The sequence below is a fragment of the Hemiscyllium ocellatum genome, chromosome 30 (assembly GCF_020745735.1).
Source record: "Hemiscyllium ocellatum isolate sHemOce1 chromosome 30, sHemOce1.pat.X.cur, whole genome shotgun sequence".
Lineage (NCBI taxonomy): Eukaryota > Metazoa > Chordata > Chondrichthyes > Orectolobiformes > Hemiscylliidae > Hemiscyllium > Hemiscyllium ocellatum.
This window is the reverse complement of record NC_083430.1, coordinates 25937380-25958149: the sequence shown is the minus strand read 5'-3', so window position 1 is coordinate 25958149 and position 20770 is coordinate 25937380. Positions and strand designations below refer to the sequence as shown.

Here is a 20770-nt window from a genome sequence, read left to right as displayed (position 1 = left end):
TGGTAGATAAACGCACTGCTACCAACGAGGAAATGATTAAAAAGTAGGGAAATACAAGAAGCTGGAAATGGAGGAATGCAGAGATCCAGAAGGTTTGTCAGACTGGATGAAATTACAGAAAAAGTGGAGGAGTAACAGTACCTGAAAACAAGTAATCTAACCTAATCTTAAGACGACGACGACGACGATGAAGAAGATGAATAATCCCCACAGTGTGGAAACCAGGCCCTTCAGCCCAACAGGTCCACACCGTCCGTCCGAAGAGTATGCCACCCAAATCCATTCACCTATCCTACATTTACCCCTGACTAATGCACTTAATCTACACATCCCTGAACATTATGGGCAATTTAGCATGGCCAATTCACCTCACCTGCACATCTTTGGATTGTGGGAGGTAACCGGAGCACCCGGAGGAAATCCATGCAGACACGGGGAGAATGTGCAAACTCCACACAGACAGTTGCCAGAGGCTGGAACCGAACCTGGCGCTGTGAGGCAGCAATGCTAACCACTGACCCACCATGCTGCCCAGTTTACTCAGTTTAACAAATAATAAATTGAGCACCCTTTCTTACATTTAGTGCTTTATCATAATTACTATTATTTCTTTTCAAGATTTAACTCTCAAAATAGAATACTGATAAGCCACTGGTCTCATGCCCATTAATGTCTCAATCAAGTTCTAACAAACTGGTATCATTGAAATTAGGAGCAGGAGTAGGGAATTTGGCCTTTTGAGCCTGCTCCCCCATTCAATAGGGCGATGGTCAATCTTTTCTCTCAAACCTGCTTTCTACATACCACTTGAAGTCTTTAAAACCTAATAATGCATCTCTCTCTTTCTGGAATATATTCAGTGACTTGGCCTCCACAGCCTTCTGTAGTAGAGAATACCACAGGTTCACTACTTGTTGAGTGAAGAAATCTTTCCTTGCTCTCAATCCTAAATGGTCTATCCTCTACTCTAATGCATCGTCTGATTCTAGCATCTCCAACCATGGAAAGCATCCTCTCTGCATCTAGTTAGTCCAGCCCTGATGAATTTTATATGTTTCAATCAGATCTTTTCTCAACTTTTTAAACTCAAGTGAATACAAGCCCAGTTGAACCAATCTCCCCTCAGAGGGCTGGCCTGCCATTCCCTTAATTGGACGTTTGAACATCTGCTGCACTCCCTCCATGGCATGAATGGTCTCCCTACCAAAGAGAGGATAAAGTTGCATGCGATACTCCATATGTGGTCCAACCAAGGCCTTGTATACCTGAAGTAAAACATCACTCTTTCCGAATTCAAATCCTCTCACAATAAAAGGTCAAAATACAATTTTCCTTCCTCATTGCTTGTTGCAGCTGCCAGTCTGCTTTTGTTGACTGGTGTATGAGGACACCCAGATCCCTTTGTACAGCCATACTCCCCATTATATAATTTAAATAATACTCTGCCTTTTTGTTGTTTGCACAAAGTACATAACTTCACAGTTAGTGATTATTACTGGATCTGCCATACGTTTGCCCATTTACACAACTTATTGACGCCTTAGTCTTCTTACATCTTTCTCACAAGAAACAATACTGCCTAGTTGTGTCATCAGCAACTCTGGAAAAAGGTACATGTGATTCCCTCATTTTGGTCATTTATATATGCATTGTGAATAGTAAGGATCCTGTGGTACACCACTAGTCACCACCTGCCATTCATGAAAAGAGCCATTTATTCTCACTTTTTCCTATTTCTTAATCAATTCTCATTTCATGCTATATTATCTTCATCCCATACACTTTAACCCAGAATGTATTATTTAATCATTATTATGAATAATATTTTACATGCACTCAAACATAATTAATAGCAGGATCATCTCCTCAAACAACTCCAACTGATTGGTCAAATATGATTTATCTTTCACAAAACCATGTTAATTCTGCCTGATTACCTTGAAACTTACCCAAGTACTCTGCTACAATCTATTTAACAGTAGCTAACATTCTCTCTATGACAGATGTTAAGTAGCATGTTGTTTCCTGCCATCTCTCTCTCTTTTCAACAAAGGAGTAACTTTTGCCATTGTTGAATTTAATGGGATATGACTGAATCTTAAAACTCTTCTTCAAATATTTATGGAGTCTCCTAATAGCTGTTTTTGTGCTTCTGGTCAGCTTTCTCTTGTACTGCATTATTTCCCTCTTCAATTCTTTGGTTATTCTATCCAACCTTTTGATCTGCCACCAGTCCGCTTTAGTCAGTTCTGCTTTCATGTTGTCGTAATTTCTCTTATTTACTTCTTAAAAACAAAAGTCTTAGAAGCATTCCTCTTTCAAACTAAATGCAAAATTCAATCATTTTATGGTCTTTATTACCTAGGGACATCATAACTGAGGTTATTAGTTAATCCGAGTTCATTGCACTATTTTACCTCATCTATGCTTTTCTTCACTTCTGGTTTTTCAAACTCTCCACAAGCAAAGATGAGGTCTGCTCCCAGGATTCTTACAAATTCTAGTTCTTCATGGAGTCCATCTGTCTCCTCCTTAATTGTCTGAAATCAACAGAATATTACCAGAAAATTGTTATTAATCCTGAGCAGCTCCCACAGTACAATCTACTTTTCAAAATTAAAAAAAAAATCAATTTTTGGGATTTCAGTCAAGACAAATAAATATTTGGAGCATATTTACAGATTTGAGAGAACAGTGAAAATTTAATATTTTCCATACCTCTGCAGCCTCTTGTTGTTGTTTAATGATTGAGGGGTCAATACCAGGACTCTCCAGGTCTCTCACTATGTCCTGTGTATCCTTAATGGTGGTCAGCAAGGCAGCCATGTCACACCAGAACTTTTCAGCCAGATCAAGTACATCTAATAGTTTAATATCTCTCTCTTCACCACGACTTTTGATATCTTCCCAGTAAAATACCATCTCATCCAATTTGTCTTGAATGGCTAAAGGATTACAGATTGGAAGAAAGTAAGCTAGAATATTTAAGATGTTTTTGTTCCTGATCAATGGTCACAGACGGATCGAACACTGCCAGAAAGGAACCCATCAGAACAGACAATGAAGGGTAATATTTCAAATATTAAACTCTTTGGAAACTGACTAGTCAGTGCAGTTTGAAAAAGCTGACTGTTTAGAACCCTATCTAAATTGAATCAGTTACTCCTCAATCGTGCAACAGGAAAGAGCTTTGGTCATTTGTATTAGATGGTAAATCGTCTTAAAATTACTGTCACCTGCAACAAATTGTAACAATCAACATCTATTTCAGATATAGAAACAAAATTACTGCAGCCTTTGCTAAATGTATGCAACCAAATCTGTTTAGATACATTATGTTCAATCTAAATAAAAAGCAGCATCTCTCTTTTTATTAGTACTCAAATCCATTTTTAAAAAAAAGTGACCAAAATTAGTATGAAAAGAGAAACAGATTATTCAAGACAAATGTAGATCCCTTACAGTTTGTAACAGGAGAATTGATAATGGAAGTCAAGGAATTGGCAGGTCTCTTAAACAACTGTTTCAGTTCTGTCTTCACATAAGAATACACACAATTTCCCAGAAATGCTAGGGAAGCAAGGGTGCATTAGGAAGGAGGTATTGAAGGTGATTAGTATTTGTAAAAACAAAATGCTGAAGAAATCAATGGGACTGAAAGTTGATAAATCCCCTATAACTCCACATCCCTTGGCACCAACGGCGGTGGCCAGAAAAATATGGATGCATTGGTTGTCATCTTATAAAGTTCTGTAGTCCCAGTGGACGGGAGAATAGAAAATCTAACCCCAACTACTTTTAAAAAAAAAAGGATAAAGAAAAATGGAAGTTACAGACTGGCCTGATGTCAGCAGTTGGGAAAGTGTTGGAGTCTTTATAAATGATGTGATAAAAGGACACTCAAAATACCAATGTGATTACACAAAGTCACCAAGGATTTATGAAAGGAAAATCTTGTTTGACAAATCTTCTGGAGTTTTTTGAAGATGTAATTTGTAGAATAGAGGAGGGTGAACAATTGGGTGTGCTTTATTTGGATTTTCAAAAACGCTTTGATAAAGTTCCACTTGAGATGTTGGTGTACAAAATCAAAGCATTTGGGATTGGCGGTAATGTATGGCATGCACTGAGAATTGGTTAGAAGACAGGAAACAGTAGGAACAAACGCCTTTGGAATGGAAAGCACAAATGGAATATTGCAAGGATCAGTACTTGTTCCCAGTTACATAACATCCATCAACGATTTGGATGAGGGGAACAAATGTAATATTTCCAAATTTGCTAATGATACCAAATTAGATTGAGAATGGGGAGGAGGCTGTAAAGATGATTTAAGGATACTTAGACAATTTGACAGAGTGGGCATGGCAGTTGCAGTATCATGTGGTAAAAAGAAGTTGTTCTCTTGCTAAGAAAAACTGAATTGCACAGTATCATTTAAGTAGTTATAGATTAGGAAGTATTGATGTAAAAGTACAGCAAGGTGTCTTTGCACACCAGCCATTAAAAGCAAGCATGCTGGTACAGCAGGCAGTTAGGAAATTAAACAGTACTTTGGCCTTCACTGCAGTTTGAGTACAGGAGCCAAAAAGTCTTAAGCTCAGGCAATTTTTTTTTAAACACAGAGGGTGGTTTGTATGTGGAATGAACTTCCTGAGGATGTGGGTACAATTACAACATTTAAATGATATTTGGATAGATACATGAACAGAAAAAACTTGGAGGGATTTGGGCAAGGAGCAGGCAGGTGGGACTAGTTTAGCTTGGGATTATGTTTGGAAAGGAACAGGTTGGATCAAAAGATCTGTTTCCGTACTGTATGACTAGAGGAACTGATCATCTGGAATATTGTGTGGTATGGACCAAGAGATATACTTTCATAGAGGCAGTGCAGTGAAGGTTCATCAAATTGATTCTTGGGATGTCATATTAGGAGAGATTAGGTTGACGATGTTATATTAACTTGGAGTATATAAAAAAAAGGGATTACATTGAAACATAAAATTCTGACAGAGTTAGACAGACTGAATGCAGAAACAATGCTTCCCCTGGATAGGGGGTCCCAAACAAGAAATCTTAGTCTCAGGGTGTGCAGTAAGCATTTTAGAGTGAGAGAGAACACATTTTTTCCACTGAGAAGACAGTGATTCCGTGAAATTCTTTATCACAGGTGGCGGCAGCGGTCAGGTCACCAAAAATATTTAAGAAATAAATAGATGTCTACATGCGAAGGGTGTCAAGGCAGAGTGGGACAGTCCAGGAGTATGGTATTGTGATAAAGGATCATCCATGATCCTGTTGAATCGTGAGCTCGATTGGCTGAATAGCCTACTCTATCTTCTATGTTTCCATGGCATGTATAAAGAACTCTTTCAACTATGAAACTGATTAATTGAATAGGTCAGTTCACCATGATAGGTGGGCAACTCAGTCCATCGGTTTTCAAAATACTGACATTGCGACAAAAGCTGAATTAAGCCCATTCATTGCACATTTTAAAAATTGGAGCTTCTCTTGCACAAATTGACTATCTATATTAGACTAGTGACTACACTTCAAGAACAATTCATTAATGCTATTTAACATATGTTCTGAATTGGTGAAAGGCATTGCACAAAATGCAAATTCTTTTCATTCATTCATTCATGTTTCCTGAATTGGGTGCAATACAAATTGAGGCAAAAATAACACCAAGTTTTTAAAAAAAGACATTGACAACAGGTAACATGCATATCGTTCTCAGAATATCCCAAAGCATTTTACATTAATAAATCTGATAATATTCCATTCACCAGATCCTGAACAATGGATTGCAAACAGTTAACATTAGATGAACAGATTTTAATTTTGCTTTAAACGTTAGAGAAATACATTCAGGAATCTGGAAACAAATTGCTTATTATTAGGTGGGATTGCAAAAACTGAATGCAGCCTTTACAATGATGATCAGTCTTGTTGTTATGTAGGAATTCAAAACTTAAATATTCAATACCTTTAGCTGCAGGATCTTCATCTGCTCCAGATGACCGTCCAATCAGTTCCTCACCACGACGTTTAAGAGCTTCAAAAGATGGTTGAAGTTTTTCAAGCTCCATTGCAATATTTTTGTTCTCATTGATGTGCTCTTTGATTTTCTCAACTTCAGCGGGTATTGATGGAGGCGCTCGCATCCGATCAACAATGTGTTCCAGAGACTCCAACATTGGATCAATCTTATCATGAAACTAAACAAATCATAAATAAGAGAAAATGCAGTTAACATTGACAATTTTCTCAGAATCATCCTTATCTAAAGCAATATGCGGCAGAAATTATCAGTGCAAGCTTGAGTGATGCAACGATTAGCACACCATTTTGTTGCAAGTCTTCTGGATTGTCTGCAAGTAAAATTTGTTCTTGCGTCAAAATGCATAATAAATAACTCATTGAGGTTCTAGGTAGTTTAATTAATTTAATAAAGCCAAGTCACCTCAAATTTTCATATGAATTTCTATGATTGAGTCAATTTGGAAGAAAATATGGAATTATTGAAAAGGAAACAAAGAATTATTGATGCTCCAATTTAAACAAAACACAGGCTACAAAAATAGTCACACATTCCACATCATTTGCATTTTGAATTTGTATTTGGAGTAAGGGGAATTTATTCTGAGTAAACAGACTTGTCATTTTTCTTTAGGCATTTTCACTCTCCTATAACTTGAACTATTGAAAGATTGGACTCTTGAGATTAATAAAATTATGCTGTCGTCACAATCAATGGTTAATATCTACTCTGAATGTGAATAATCTACAAATGAATTAAAGTTTTGAAAATTACATTCTTATCCAGGTGCATAAAAAATAAAACTTGCATCATTAAATCTGCAACATAAATTTAGCTCATGTAATTTAGTTAATTTGGTATTAGAAATGCTTGAATTTTTTTCATAATTTTGCATTTTATCAAACTAAAAAATGAAAGACTACTTATAATGAATTACTTAGTTATTATATTCGTTGAAGTAAACAATTATTCACTTCCAAAGATTAAACAGAAACTTATTTGATGCATCACAATTAAACAAGTCCTCTGAATGAAGCTAATTTCTTGTAACGTGTGACAAAATAAGCTTATTTACTTAAAACCGAATGTCCCAAAGCTTCAAAATGTTGAATTATATTGTAGATCTTGCTCATCAACTTATAAGACCTATTCCATAGATTAAAATCACAACAATAACTGAACAAACACTTAGAGCTGGAAGTCAAGTTAAGTGACATGCAAAATTGAAAACATTAACAATTTAAAAAAAATGAAATATAAATACTATAATAATTACTTATATTGAATCATACATGAGAGCATAGTCTGGTTTTATAGCAACTAGTTACTATATTGGTCTTGAAAAATATCCATTCACTTAGAAATTGGAAGTTAAACTAAGTGGGAGAAAACTACTTTCTCATATGGCTATAGAAGTCCTAACTTCAACAAAATGTTGAGATTGAATCAGGTTAGAAATGGCAGGTGCTCACATTTCAGCATTACTTTGACAGTTATGCTCAGTCAGGCTCAGGTGAGAAGTGAAAATGGAATGATCAATCTGGAGGAATACAGAATTTTTGAAGTTGGACTCAAGGATATTATTTGACTAGATGAGAGGTAGGTTTTAATCCAATCTGGACACTACAATAGATTAAAAAAATGTTGCTCAACAATAATATAAAAATAGATCAAGAAGCAGAAATGCTAAACCTTTTTTTACAAAACAAAAATGCCGGTTGTCAATTACTGTGATGCAAAAGGAACAATTTTAAAAGCAATGTATTTTTCTTGGTAAAATATAGCAAAATTGAACCCACAACTATCAAACAAGCAGGTTTTTGAAGTACTGCATGTATAAGTTCTGTATGCATTGTTTAGAGGCTGTCCAAGCTTCAGGTAACTGATTCCTAATGATAGACACACCAACACAAACTAAAATGGAAGAGCAACCTCAAAGTGCAGCAATCGATTTTCCAAGGAGCTCTGCTTACCTCAGCATGCTAATGAGTAGATTGATGAACACAACAATTAAACACAACGTAGCAGGATGTGTCGGCAAATAAACATTTAATTCCACGAGTTGAGCGGAATGGAAAACAAATGACATGTTAGTATGAGAAAACTATGAAGAGGGAACACAAGGGAATGCATCGAAACAGACAAATATGGAAGGGATAACTTTGCAAACATTCATGATGTTTATGCCACATGAAAGGAGTCTGTCATAATTTTCTCTCCATACTGCTGTACTGATTCCTACTCCCTACGCTGCATGCATCATTCTTAGTTCCCACTAGAATACTATGTTAAACATACTACATCAACACCACTGATGAAAAGAACAGCCAGTAAGGAAGTATCAATAAACAATTATATTAAGAAATGCATTAATTTAAAAGGAGAAAATGGGCACACATTACCGGATGTGACTTGCAAACAATGCAAAAATTGAACCCACAACAATCAAATAAGCGGGTTTTTGGAATATTCATTGCTTAGAGGCTGTCAAAGTTTCAGGTAACTGATTCCCAATTATAGATACATGCAAATTTATCAATGAATTGCTAATTCATCAAAAAACATCAACCTTTCTGTTTATTGGTCAATTAATCAGTCATTCATTGCAAATTATTACCTCACGTTTCACTTTATTACTGTTTCCAATGGTTCTGAAACCAACTAAAGAAACAATGACTCCAGGAGTAGAATATTTTCAAACAATGTAACTGTTGTTGTCAAGGAGATGCCTGTAATCTAGACTAGCCAGCATTCTGAAGCAAGAATTATATTAGGTAGTGACAGCAATGGAGAACAAAAAGAATAAAACGGAAAGACTATCCCCTTTTCATAATCAAATGAATATCTTCCGAAAAATCCCCATGCAAATGAGATAGGATCACTGGCGTACCTGAGCAGACTGAGAAATTGCTTCATCCAAAGCCAAAGCCCGCTGTCTTGCATCCTGCTTTATTTTAGCATAAAGTTCTTCAGCTGTGGTATATTTTTCACGAATCATTTTACCCTCATCAGAATTCAACACCATCAGCTGAGGGCCAATCTTCATCAATTTATCGATATGAGGCTTGTGTTCAGAGATTGATTCACGAAGTTGCTGTTATGAAAAAAAAGGTCTAAGTTGAAAGAACTCTAAATACATGGGGACGTAAGATGACACCTCTTGCATAATAGGAAACAAAATATCAAATGGGCAAATTCAATACTTTGTGCTTCACAGGTGAGCCACACTCCGTCTGAGAACATAACTATAATACTTAACAATTAGTAGTAGGCAATTTGGTCCTTCAACATGGCCCTTTCGTAAGATGTTCTACATCAGTCACAGCTTTCCACATTTTCTGTATCAATGGAATGGAGACATGGAGATAAAGTGTCCATCCCTACTTTCAGTACACTGACAATTTAACATTCACAAGTTCCTCTGACACAGAGTTCCAAAGATTCACAACCTTTTAAGTGCAGAAACTTCTTATCTCGGATCTAAATAGCCATGTCTTATTCTGAGACTGTGACCTATCCCTTCTAGGATTTTTGTTCTGCATAAACTGTTCATTTGAATACATGGTGACTTTAAACATTTGAGGATTTGCTCACGTGGAATTTTAATTGACAATGTGTGTGCAATCTGCACGGCCCTTTCAGATTGCTGCATGGCTATGAGCATACACAGCTTGCAAGAAACATATAACCTCTAATATAGATGCTCTAGCCAAGTGAGAAATCCTTCCAGGAACTATCTTGTCAAACCTCTGAAGAATTTGTGTATTTCAATTAGGTCCCGTCAAATCTCTCAAGAACAAATTTTATATGCAATCTCTCCTCAAAGGAAAGGCCTTTTATCCAAGCAATCAATCCAATAACCTTGCATTGAACTTCCTCCAAGGAACATGTATCCTTTCTGAGGGAAGGAGATTGAAGCTGCAAATTATACTGTCTCATCAAGACACTGTACAACTCCAGCATGATGTCTTGTACATGAATTTCTTGAAAGTAAACACGGCATTGGTGTTTGTGGTTAGGACTTTAAATGCTAATGAAGCTGTCATCAGCTGGGTTTCTTCAGCCTTGGGAAAACTGGAAGTTGCAGAGAGCTGAGAGCAGCCACAGACAGCATTCCTTGTTGGCTGGGTGAAGGAACAATGTTAGATCCCTAACTCTCTATAACCAACCCCTGCATCGACCCCCCCCCCCTTCCCAGGGTCAGCAATCAGAACAATCCAACCCTGCAACTGCTTCTTCAGGGTGCTCCATCTGATTGGCAAGCGTGGCTTCCAATCAGATTGTCTGCCGAGCAAGGAACCTCAAGAAACGTGGAAGATATCAAACTTGATAGAACACAGAAAATCAAACTCCTGGGGTTTTGGATATGTTCTACCTGGAATAGATGGTCCTGGCTTTGGATAGTTTAAGTTCTTCCCTTTATGGCAGTTCTGATATACCATAGTCACCTTTTCCCACACTGACAACATACAGAATGTTCCCTTATGTTCTGTTTTCCTTCAATCCTAAATAACTTACTGGTTTCAATGGAGAATCTGGCAACCCGAACTGCAAAGGCATGTAAACACTGAGGAATTTAAGCATATGGATAAATCTACATTAAATGAAAGCAAAAGATTCTGAAAAAGCACCGTAAAAGACTCTAAATATTAACTCTATTTCACTCTACAGATGCTTCCAGATTTGCTGAGTTCCTCCAGCATTGCATTTGTGTCACAATTCAACTGTCCTTTTATCCTTACCCTCATTTCTTCCTGTTGTAGTTTCAGCATCTCATGGTCAACAGCTGGTGGTGGGAGTTGTGATATCAGACTTCTAGTCTCATCAAGCCAAGGGCACAGTTCCTCATGTGTTTCCCAGAACTGATTAATAAGGACTTGAGCCCGCTCCAATTGGGAGTATCTTTCAGTGTTCATCAGACTGACTGTCTCGTACTGTTGCTGCAACAAGTCCATTTTCTCCTATGTGGATGTGTGTACACATAGACATACATATTTTAGATTAATTATCACAGGGCCCTCCTTCAATATTCAATGTCTTGACTGACAATTTTACAATGTTTATTAAAATTTCACAAATTGTAATATTTCTGCCTTATGGCATGCAAATAATAATTCATTTTATGGAAGTAAATATGCACATTTCACAGCTTGGTTTTTATTAAGTGAATACATGTAATTGTGAACATTCAGTGTTCCTGGCAGGCCATCTACAGAAATACCAAAATAATACCTGCAACATTGTTTTCTGTTCGTCACCGCAGGTACTTAGAATTTCTTCTTGAGTGTTTACCAATTCATCTATTGAATCCTTGTGCCTTATGACATCTATTGAAAAGGCCTAAAGACATTAAATAAAAGTCTTTAAAACATGGAAACACAACGCCACATGATCTCTAGTGCCAATATTGCATATGGAGTGTAACTGTCTACAGTTCCTACCTTCAACATAACAGAATGAAACTTAGTGATCTAAGTTATGTTGACATGGTGGATACAAAGTCATGGATGAGTGAACCCGAGCAAAATAAAATGGAAGTTTAGGACAGCCAGAAAATTGTAAACTGCTTTGCAAATGGACTGTAAGTGAGATGCAGCGTTAATTACTGCCTATTTTGGTTGAACCAGTGGTCAACTGGTTTGTAAGTTAATTATATTTCAAATAATCCTCAAGTTTCAGCCCTTCAAATAAGAACTGCAGACTTAAGGACCAATTAGAATTTAATGGTTGTTTAAAAATATCAAACATAAGAATTTGATTAGCTCAGTTTGTCCAATAGTTTAAAGATCAGCAGTCTAGAACATTTCCCTTCAGAATGCTATTAAATGCACAATAATTAATAGGATCAATACCCTAGTACACTATGGAGGGATAATGGGAAAAAGCTGAAAGTCTATTCACTAACACACCCTTAAATGGCACATGAACTTCATTTCAATAGTTAAAATTCATTCTACAGAACCTGATTTTAAACTGAATCCTAAATTTTAATCTACCATTGAAACAGGAATTGTAGCTAGAGAAAGGTAGGCTCAGTATCCATTTCACAATTTGAATATGGTGGCAATCACTAACCATCACTTGTGTTTTGAACTGAACTGAATCTCAAAAGATGAGAAAAGAAACAGGAACAACGATATCAGAGTTGCAAATAAAATGCCGAAGGGCCTGTTTCCACACTGTAAGTAATCTAAATCTAAATCTATAAATCTAAACTATTTTCCTTAAAATTGCTTATAGATATTATAACAATTTTCTCTCCCTCTCTTGAAAGATATGACTTTTGGTTAGAGGGGAGAAATAGTTGAGGAAAACAAAACCAGATTGAAGAGAAAATAAAATGACCAACAGAAAGTAAATTGTTTCCTTCACCAAAAGATTTAGTATACGGCATGAATTTGCAGCAAATAAAATTGCAGTGTAAAGAGTACATAATATGGAACAATCGTGCATAAGTTATTCAAAGGATACCTATATAAATGGATTATAATCAGACAAGTTCGGAGTCACCATGTACACATTATTCCTACCTTCTGCACCTGAAGTTGAGCTGTTGTCTGATCTTGTTCGAGCCTTATTGGGCCCAAGGCTGTCAACTTTCGCATGGTTTCTGCCACCCAGGTAAGCTCGGAGTCGGCAGCCTGCTCATACTAGCAGAAAGGAGAAGCAGCACGGAACATTAAGGGAACAAAGCAGACACACAGCTTTAGACAAAAACAGATGGACAGAAACAAAGCAGAGCTGCAATTGGAACACAGGTAGTGCCAGAAAAATCAGATGAACTACTCTGGCTCATATACTAATTGTTGTTTAGAGCAATTCCACAATTTTTTCTAACAACACAAGTCCACCACCTTAGACTTGTTCAGTACAGTTGTAATGCACAGCAGTATATTGCTATATTCAGCTAGTAGAAAAGTGAGCACTGCAGATGCTGGAGATCAGACTCTAACATGTGATACTGGAAAAGCACAGGTGGTCAGACAGCATCCGAGGAGCAGAAGAATCAACCTTTTGGGCATAAGCCCTTCATCAGGAGTGAGGCCTGTGGGCCGAGGGGGCTGAGTGATAAATGGTATTGGGGTGGAGCTGTGGGGAAGGTAACTGAGAGTGCGATAGGTAGGTGGAGGTGGGGTAATGATAATAGGTTGGAGAGGAGGGTGGAGCGTATAGTTGTTAAGGAAGATCGGCAGGTCATGAGGTCAGTGGGTGGTGGAAGGTAGCAACTGGGATAAGGTGGGGGGCGGCGATGAGGAAACTAGTGAAGTCCACATTGATGCTGTGTGGTTGGAGGTTCCCAAGGTGGAAGATGAGGCGTTCTTCCTCCTGGCGTCAGGTGGTTAAAGTCTGGTGACGGAGGCGGCCCTGGACCTGCAATGTCCTTAGCGGAGTGGAAGGGGAAGTTGAAGTGGTCAGCTACGGGATGGTGGGGTTGGTTGGTGCGCGTGTCCTGGAGATGTTCTCTGAAGGGCTCTGCAAAGAGGTGTCTCCCCAAATGTAGAGGTGGCCAAATCGGGAGCAACGGATGCAGTAAATTACATGCATGGAAATGCAGGTAAAACTCTGATAGATATGGAAGGCTCCAAGGCTGCTTTGGGGTCTTGGATGGAACTGAAGTGGGGGTAGGGCAGGGGGAGAAAGAGGTGTGGGTACAGGTTTTGCAATTCCTGTAATGGTGCCGGGAGGGGAGGGTAGGTTGATGGGGCGGTGGACTGACAAACGAGTCGTGGAGGGGAATGGCCCTTACAAAAAGTGGATGGGGTGAGGAGGGAAATAGATCTCTGGTGGTGGGGTCCATTTGTAGGTGTTTTGTTTTGTTTTGTTGAGTCGGTCACCGTTGATAGAGATGGAGAAGTCCAAGGAGGGGAGGGAGATTTCTGAGATGGCAATGGTGAACTCAACGTTGGGATGGAATGTGTTCGTAAAGTTGCTGAACTGTTCAACGTACTTGTGGGAGCATGAGATGGCACCAATACAGTCATCAATGTAGCGGAGGAAAAGGTGGTGGTTGGTGCCGGTGTAATTGTAGAAGATGAACTGTTCTACGTATCCCACAAACAGACAAGCATAGCTGGGCCCCATGGCTACTCCTTTAGTGGGAGGATTCAAAGGAGAAATTATTGAGGGTGAGGACCAGTTCAACCAAATAAATGAGTGGAGGAGTACTGGTGGGAATGCCAGGAGAGGAAGAAACAAAGAGCTTGGAGGCCTTCATCCTGGCTGATTGAGGTGTATAAGGACTGGATGTCCAATGTGAAGATGAGGTGTTGGGAACCAGGGCAACAAAAGTCTTGGAGGTGGTGGTGTCTCAAAAATATGTGAGGAGTTCCTTGACCGGGGGAAATAGGGCAGATCAAGGTATGTGGCAATGAGTTTGCTTTATTTTTGTTGAGTTGGTCACTGCTGATGGGGATGGAGGTGTCCAGGAAGGAGGGAGGTATCGGAGATGGTTCAGGTGAACTTAAGCCACCTACACATGGAGCACACCACCAGATATTTATTAGCCTCCCCACACTTATTCACTTTCCGTAAAGAGCATTCCCTCTGCAACGCCTTGGTCAGGCCCATGCCTCCCATCAACCCACCCTTCCCTCCGGACATCTTCCCCTGCCACTGCAGAAACTGCAAGACCTGCACCCATACCTCCCCCCTCACTTGCATCCATAGCCCCAAAGGAGCCTTCCACATCCATCAGAGGTTTATCCACACTTCCACAAGTCATTTACTGTATCTGCTGCTCTTGACGCGGTCTCCTCTATATTGGGGAGACAGGATGCCGACTTGTACAGTGCTTCAGAGAACATCTCAGGGACACCCGCACCAACCAACACCCCCGCCTCGTTGCCAACTCTCCCCTCCCAATCTGCCAAAGACATGCAGGTCCTGGGCCTTCCCATCACCACACCCTAACCACCCGACTCCAGGAGGAAGAACACCTCATCTTCCACATTGTGACCCTACAACCTCACAGCATCAATGTGGAAGTTTCCTCATTTCCCCTCCCCCACTTTATACCAGTTGCAACCTTCCAACTCGGCACCACCCTCATGACCTGTCCATCTTCCTTCCCACCCATCTGCTCCACCCTCCTCTCTGATCTATCACCATTAGCCCATTTTCCACCTACCTACTGCACTCTCAGCTACCTTCCCCTCCAGCCCCACCCCCTCCCACGTATCTCTCAGCCCCCTCGGCTCACAAGTCTCATTCCTGATGAAGGGCTCTTGCCCGAAACATTGATTCTACCGCTCCTCGGATGCTGCCTGACCTGCTGTGCATTTCCAGCACCGCACTCTACTATTGCTAGATTCAGTCCATTTTTAAAATCTAGCTATGAAAAGATATTAAATGCAGCAACATTTATTTTTCTAAAAAAAGATAAATTTGTTGATGCTTTTCACCATGCACTTATCAGGACAGTTCAAAAGAAATGACAATGTAAAGGGAAAACATTAAGATTGGCCTCAATTGCAACCTTGTAAAATGGGGCTCAAGCCATTTGTTCACTGTGCAAGCTGGACTTCAACATAGGATGCAAAGCCATCTTTGGATGACACTGACCAAAGTATCTCTCATTGTATAACTGACAAAGGGACCAAAAACCATCAATATTGCTAGCCCTGGAGAGTGCTATACTTTAGATATCTCCAGAAGGTAACTGATCAAGAACTGAAGGTAACTATATTGTGCTATTATGCAGTCGCAAATTTGATTGGCGCCAATAGAATACCTCCATTAAGCTAAAACAATTTACTTACTACACAATTGTGATATAAGAATTTCACACCAGTGTAATGCTCAGTAAATGGGCCATATATCATAAATACTGGCAGATTGTACCCAACAGCATATCCCTTTGAATTTTTGATCAAAATTACTGACAATACACAATCATTCAATGCCTGCATCATCCAAAACAGAGTTACATTTAATTCCACAATTGGACAAAATTTGTTAAATAATCCAGAGTGGTTTAGGAATTACATTGATGTATTTTTAATATGGTTGCACTTGTGCCGTGGGAAATTGCACAAATTGAGACACACGGCTCGGTTCTTTGCAAAACGAATGAAGGAACACGCACACACATTGCACCCATTTCAATTTAACAAACTAAGCAACAGCTGTTCTCTCATCCATTCCTTAAGGCCATGCCTTGATTAATCATCAACCATGTTGGCTGGATTCAAGCTGACACCAGAGCATGGTGAATCTTTAGGTGTGTCTACAGCAGATCTTATTCTTACATATCTTATGATCATTATGCTCTCCTAAACTTCAATTCTAGTCTTACAGAATTACTAATAATGGTCTCTTCTCCTTTCAGGTCTGAAGACTCTCCAACTGGTGAGACCCGATTACAGATGCTGGAGTGATCTTGGCAAGCCAAGACAAGTCAATAGTTTACCAGCCTCCTGCAAGCCTGACCTCCCCATGGAAACCCAGACCTAAGGCCCAACCAACATGGGAAGAGGACCAGACCCAATGGTGACCCAACATTGAGGATGCCCGACTGAACCAACCTCAGATTCCACCCCCCAGGCGAATGTTCAAGACTGCAACTCGTGTCCAGGACCACACCAGATGTACCTATTTACCTTTCAGAGCAGAAGACTTCCTGCATTGATATCTATGATTGACTAGAAGCAGCCATCTTCCCATGAAAGGGGGACATGCACTGGACTTCAGGTAAGATTGAAACTTCACAGTTGCAAATCCCCACCCCCTTCCCAGCATACTTGTGTCAAACGTTCAAGCCACTGAAAACAAGATGGATGATTTTAAAGCTAGGCTCACTTCCAAATGGAATTGAGACACTACGGTGTGCTCTATTTCAGAGAGACATGGCTCACCCGCCACACGAGTTCACCTCCACTATCCTGACAGTGGTCTACATCTTACCCCATGCAGAAGTGAAGACTGCACTTGATGAAGTAGACACCGTGACAAACAGTCGAGATGGAATACCCCAGGCCTGTTCACTGTAAACAGTGATGTGAACCAGGCCAACCTCAAGAATGTGCTACCAAAAATACCATTGACATCTCCTGCCCCAATAGAGGTCCTATTATCCTTGACCATTGCTATACAACCAAAGATTCCTACTACTCGATCATCCATCTGCATTTTGGAAAATCAGATCACAACCCTGTGTGCCTCCTCCCAGCTTATAAACAGAAATTGAAACATGAGGACTCAATACAGAAGATAATGCAGTGCTGGTTTGAGGCAACAGAAGGGCTTCTGCAGGACTACTTATAATTGGTGGACTGGTCCATATTCAAGAACTCAGTGGCCAACCTGAACGAGTATGTCGCAACCATTCTAGATTTCATTAGTAAGTGTGTAAAGACTGCGCACCGAAGTAGTTAATCTGAACATTCCCCAACCAGAAAATGTGGATGAACAGGGAGATCCACTCTCTACTGAAGTCCAGGGCCGAGACAGTCAAGTTGGGTGAGCCTGATCTATACAGGAAATCCAAATATGATATTCGTAAGGCCATCAGAGATGCCAAGAGGCAATACCAAACTAGGCTTGAGACCCAATCTAACCAAATGTAGCAAGGCTTACATGATATAATGGGCTACAAAGCGAAGTCAAACAGAATGGAGGGCAACATTACATCTCTACTTGATGAGCTCAATGCATTTGATGCTCACTTTGAGCAGATCAGTGAAATGATCTCATCCACCCCAATAGATCCCATATCCACGGTCACCAACGCAGATGTTAAATCAACCTTCTTCAGAGTGAATCCATGGAAAGTGACTGGCCCTATGGGAATCCCCAGCCACGCACTCAAAATGCACTTATAGATGCAGCTTAGAAAGCATCCTTTCTGGATGTATCACAGCTTAGTATGGCAACTGGTCTTTCCAAGACTGCAAGAAACTGCAGAGTCATGAATACAGCTCAGTCCATCATGCAAACTGGTCTTTGATTCATTGACTCCATCAATACTTCCCGTTGCCTTGGCAAAGTAACCAAGAAAATCCAATACCCTTCCAACCTGGTTATACTCTCTTCCAACCTCAAGTGGGCAGCAGATATAAAAATTTAAATATATGTACAAAAATAGCTTCTTCCCCACTTTTATCAGAGTTTTGAACAGACCTCTCAAATATTAATGTCAATCTTTCTCTCTCTCTTCTCCACAGCTGTAATTGTTTTGCACTCTGTACTTCTACTTGATCACACTTTGTATGATTTGATCAGCTTGCACAGCACACAAAACAATACTTTTCATTGTATCTTTGCACATCACAACAATAAAATCAAATATTTATTTAAGTTTGAACAAACCTTGGTTGTTAACTGCTAGTTTTCTAACCGGTACATTCTCCACGGTGTTATGGACCAGACCAAATGTCCTCAACATATATTAAGAAAATTGCCCAAAGCTTAACTTTTTCTTATTTTAAAGATAAGTGTAAAGCGTTGTGTTCCAAATGCATTTCAATTGGTCAAACTACCAAGCTTGAAACAAAACACCTTCTTCATACATGATACTCAAAATACAGATAAAATAAAAGAATTGGCTTAACTGTAACTCTATTGAAATGCTTAAAATAATACATACACTCCACTACTAATTAACCTTTCCAATATTGTAGCATCCCATAAATATACCATTGTCAAAGACAAACTCAGTGAAATAGATTGCCTCAGGTAATTTTAGCAGCAGGCAGAGAACCCCTGTAACAATGTTAGCTGTAACAATGAGGGGAATAAAAGCTTCTACATCCAGCTTCAGGTCAACAGATACTACAACTGAAGGTCAAAATGTTTAAAAAAAAACTTTTGTGGGAACTTTACCCCATCCATTCAAGCTGCTTCTATTATTCCAGCTTAAAAAAAACCTAAAGGCCTCACAAACTGTTTACTTTATTTGCTCTGGAGCAGACTGCTCATTACCTCTGTCTCAATATTTCTGCAAGAAAACAACCCAGGACAAAATAGAAATCTTAAAGTCATATTATTGTCACAATGATGACATCGCTACCAGAATTCATTTGCCAGCCTAACAGCACTCTTCACATATAAGCATTAAATAGTTTTCTTTTTATATTGAAATTTCTTATGAACTGTCCTGATGTACAAGATGAAAAGTTTTGACATAATGTGTCACTCTTTGTAGCAGGAGTCAAGTTAGGTACCAAATAGCTATTATATTTCTTAATTTATTGATTCAGTAAACAAATCAAGCAGGTTAATTTTAAACTTAAAAATGAAATTTGTAAATTGAAAATGTCTAGCTTACAGGGACACTACCTGTTTTTAATTGCAGACCAGAACAACATATTTACTAGCACTCAAAACCTGTTTAATAAAACATTTAAATGATGTTTGATTGTATTAATCATTGATATGACCAAAATGGTGTGATTTTGATTTCCAGTGAGGACATGCAGAAAATGAGAGGGGAAAGAATATTCAGCAGTGAACATTGTCCAAGAATTTAACCATCTCCTACGAAGCAGCTTTTAAATAGACTTTCCAGGTTCTCAGAATGTATTGAGCTCACACAGCAAGTAGCGCGAACAGCAATTATCTGTAGATTTTGGTCTTTGCCTCGATTATTCTATTTTTTAGACCATTTCATGCCCTGACAGTTATCTGTGTAGAGTGTATACATCTATCTTCTCTCCTCAATTTCAGTGAGCATTATACCTATTTATCCTGTCAAACCAGTCAGAGTCAGAGAGATGTACAGCATGGAAACAGACCCTTTGGTCCAACCCGTCCATGCCGACCAGATATCTCAACCCAATCTAGCCTCACCTGCAGCACCCAGCCCATATCCCCTCAAACCCTTCCTATTCATATTCCCATCCAAATGCATCTTAAATGTTGCCAGCCTCCACCACTTCCTCTGGCAGCTCATTCCATACATGTACCACCCTAGGGGCAACCGTTTCACAGTAGGTCTCTTTTATATCTTTCCCCTCTCACCCTAAACCTATGCCCTCTAATTTTGGACTCTCTGACCTCAGGGAAAAGAGTTTGTCTATTTATCCTATCCATGCTCCTCATGATTTTGTAAACCTCTAAGGTCACCTCTCAGCCTCCGACACTCCAGGGAAAACAACCCCAGCCTGTTCAGCCTCTCCCTATAGCTCAAATCCTCCAACACTGGCAACATCCTTGTAAATCATTTCTGAATTCTTTCAAGTTTCACATCATTCCGATAGGAAGGAGACCAGAATCTACACAGGCAATATTCTAACAGTGGCCTAACCAACGTCCTGTACAGCCGCAACATGATCTCCCAACTCCTGTACTCAATTCTCTGATTCATAAAGGAAAGCATACCAAATGCCTTCTTCACCATCCTATCTACCTGTGACTCCACTTTCAAGGAGCTATGAACCTGCACTCCATGGTCTTTTTGTTCAGTAACATTCCCTAGGACCTTACCATTATGTGTATAAGTCCTGCTAAGATTTGCTGTCCCAAAATGCAGTACCTCGCATTTATCTGAATTAAACTCTAACTGTCACTTCTCAGCCCATTGGCCCCCAGATCAAGATTCTGTTGTAATCTGAGGTAATCCTCTTCGCTGTCCACTTCACCTCCAATTTTGGTAACAAAAAACTTTTAATTGGTCTTTGCATTTTCTTCTCCAGAGGAAAATGCTTCAAACACGGGGTAATACAAGGTTATTTGCTGGTCTGAGTCAGTTAATCCCATACCTCATATGCAATACCCTTTTTGAAAACA

General features: G+C 39.3%; 1 protein-coding gene across 12 annotated transcripts in view; it reads right to left on the bottom strand.

Annotated features, from left to right (window-relative positions):
- macf1a (microtubule actin crosslinking factor 1a) overlaps positions 1-20770 on the bottom strand; it is a 536531-nt gene that overhangs the window by 68599 nt on the left and 447162 nt on the right. For 11 of the 12 annotated variants that reach the window (XM_060847668.1, XM_060847672.1, XM_060847670.1 and 8 more), the window contains 7 exons: positions 12577-12696; positions 11279-11386; positions 10789-11007; positions 8937-9140; positions 5993-6224; positions 2719-2945; positions 2418-2540 (listed from right to left, as the gene is read on the bottom strand). In XM_060847668.1, the coding sequence (XP_060703651.1) occupies positions 2418-2540; positions 2719-2945; positions 5993-6224; positions 8937-9140; positions 10789-11007; positions 11279-11386; positions 12577-12696 (1233 nt within the window). The remainder of the gene's footprint in view (positions 1-2417; positions 2541-2718; positions 2946-5992; positions 6225-8936; positions 9141-10788; positions 11008-11278; positions 11387-12576; positions 12697-20770) is intronic. The other variant, XM_060847674.1, reaches the window with a different exon arrangement.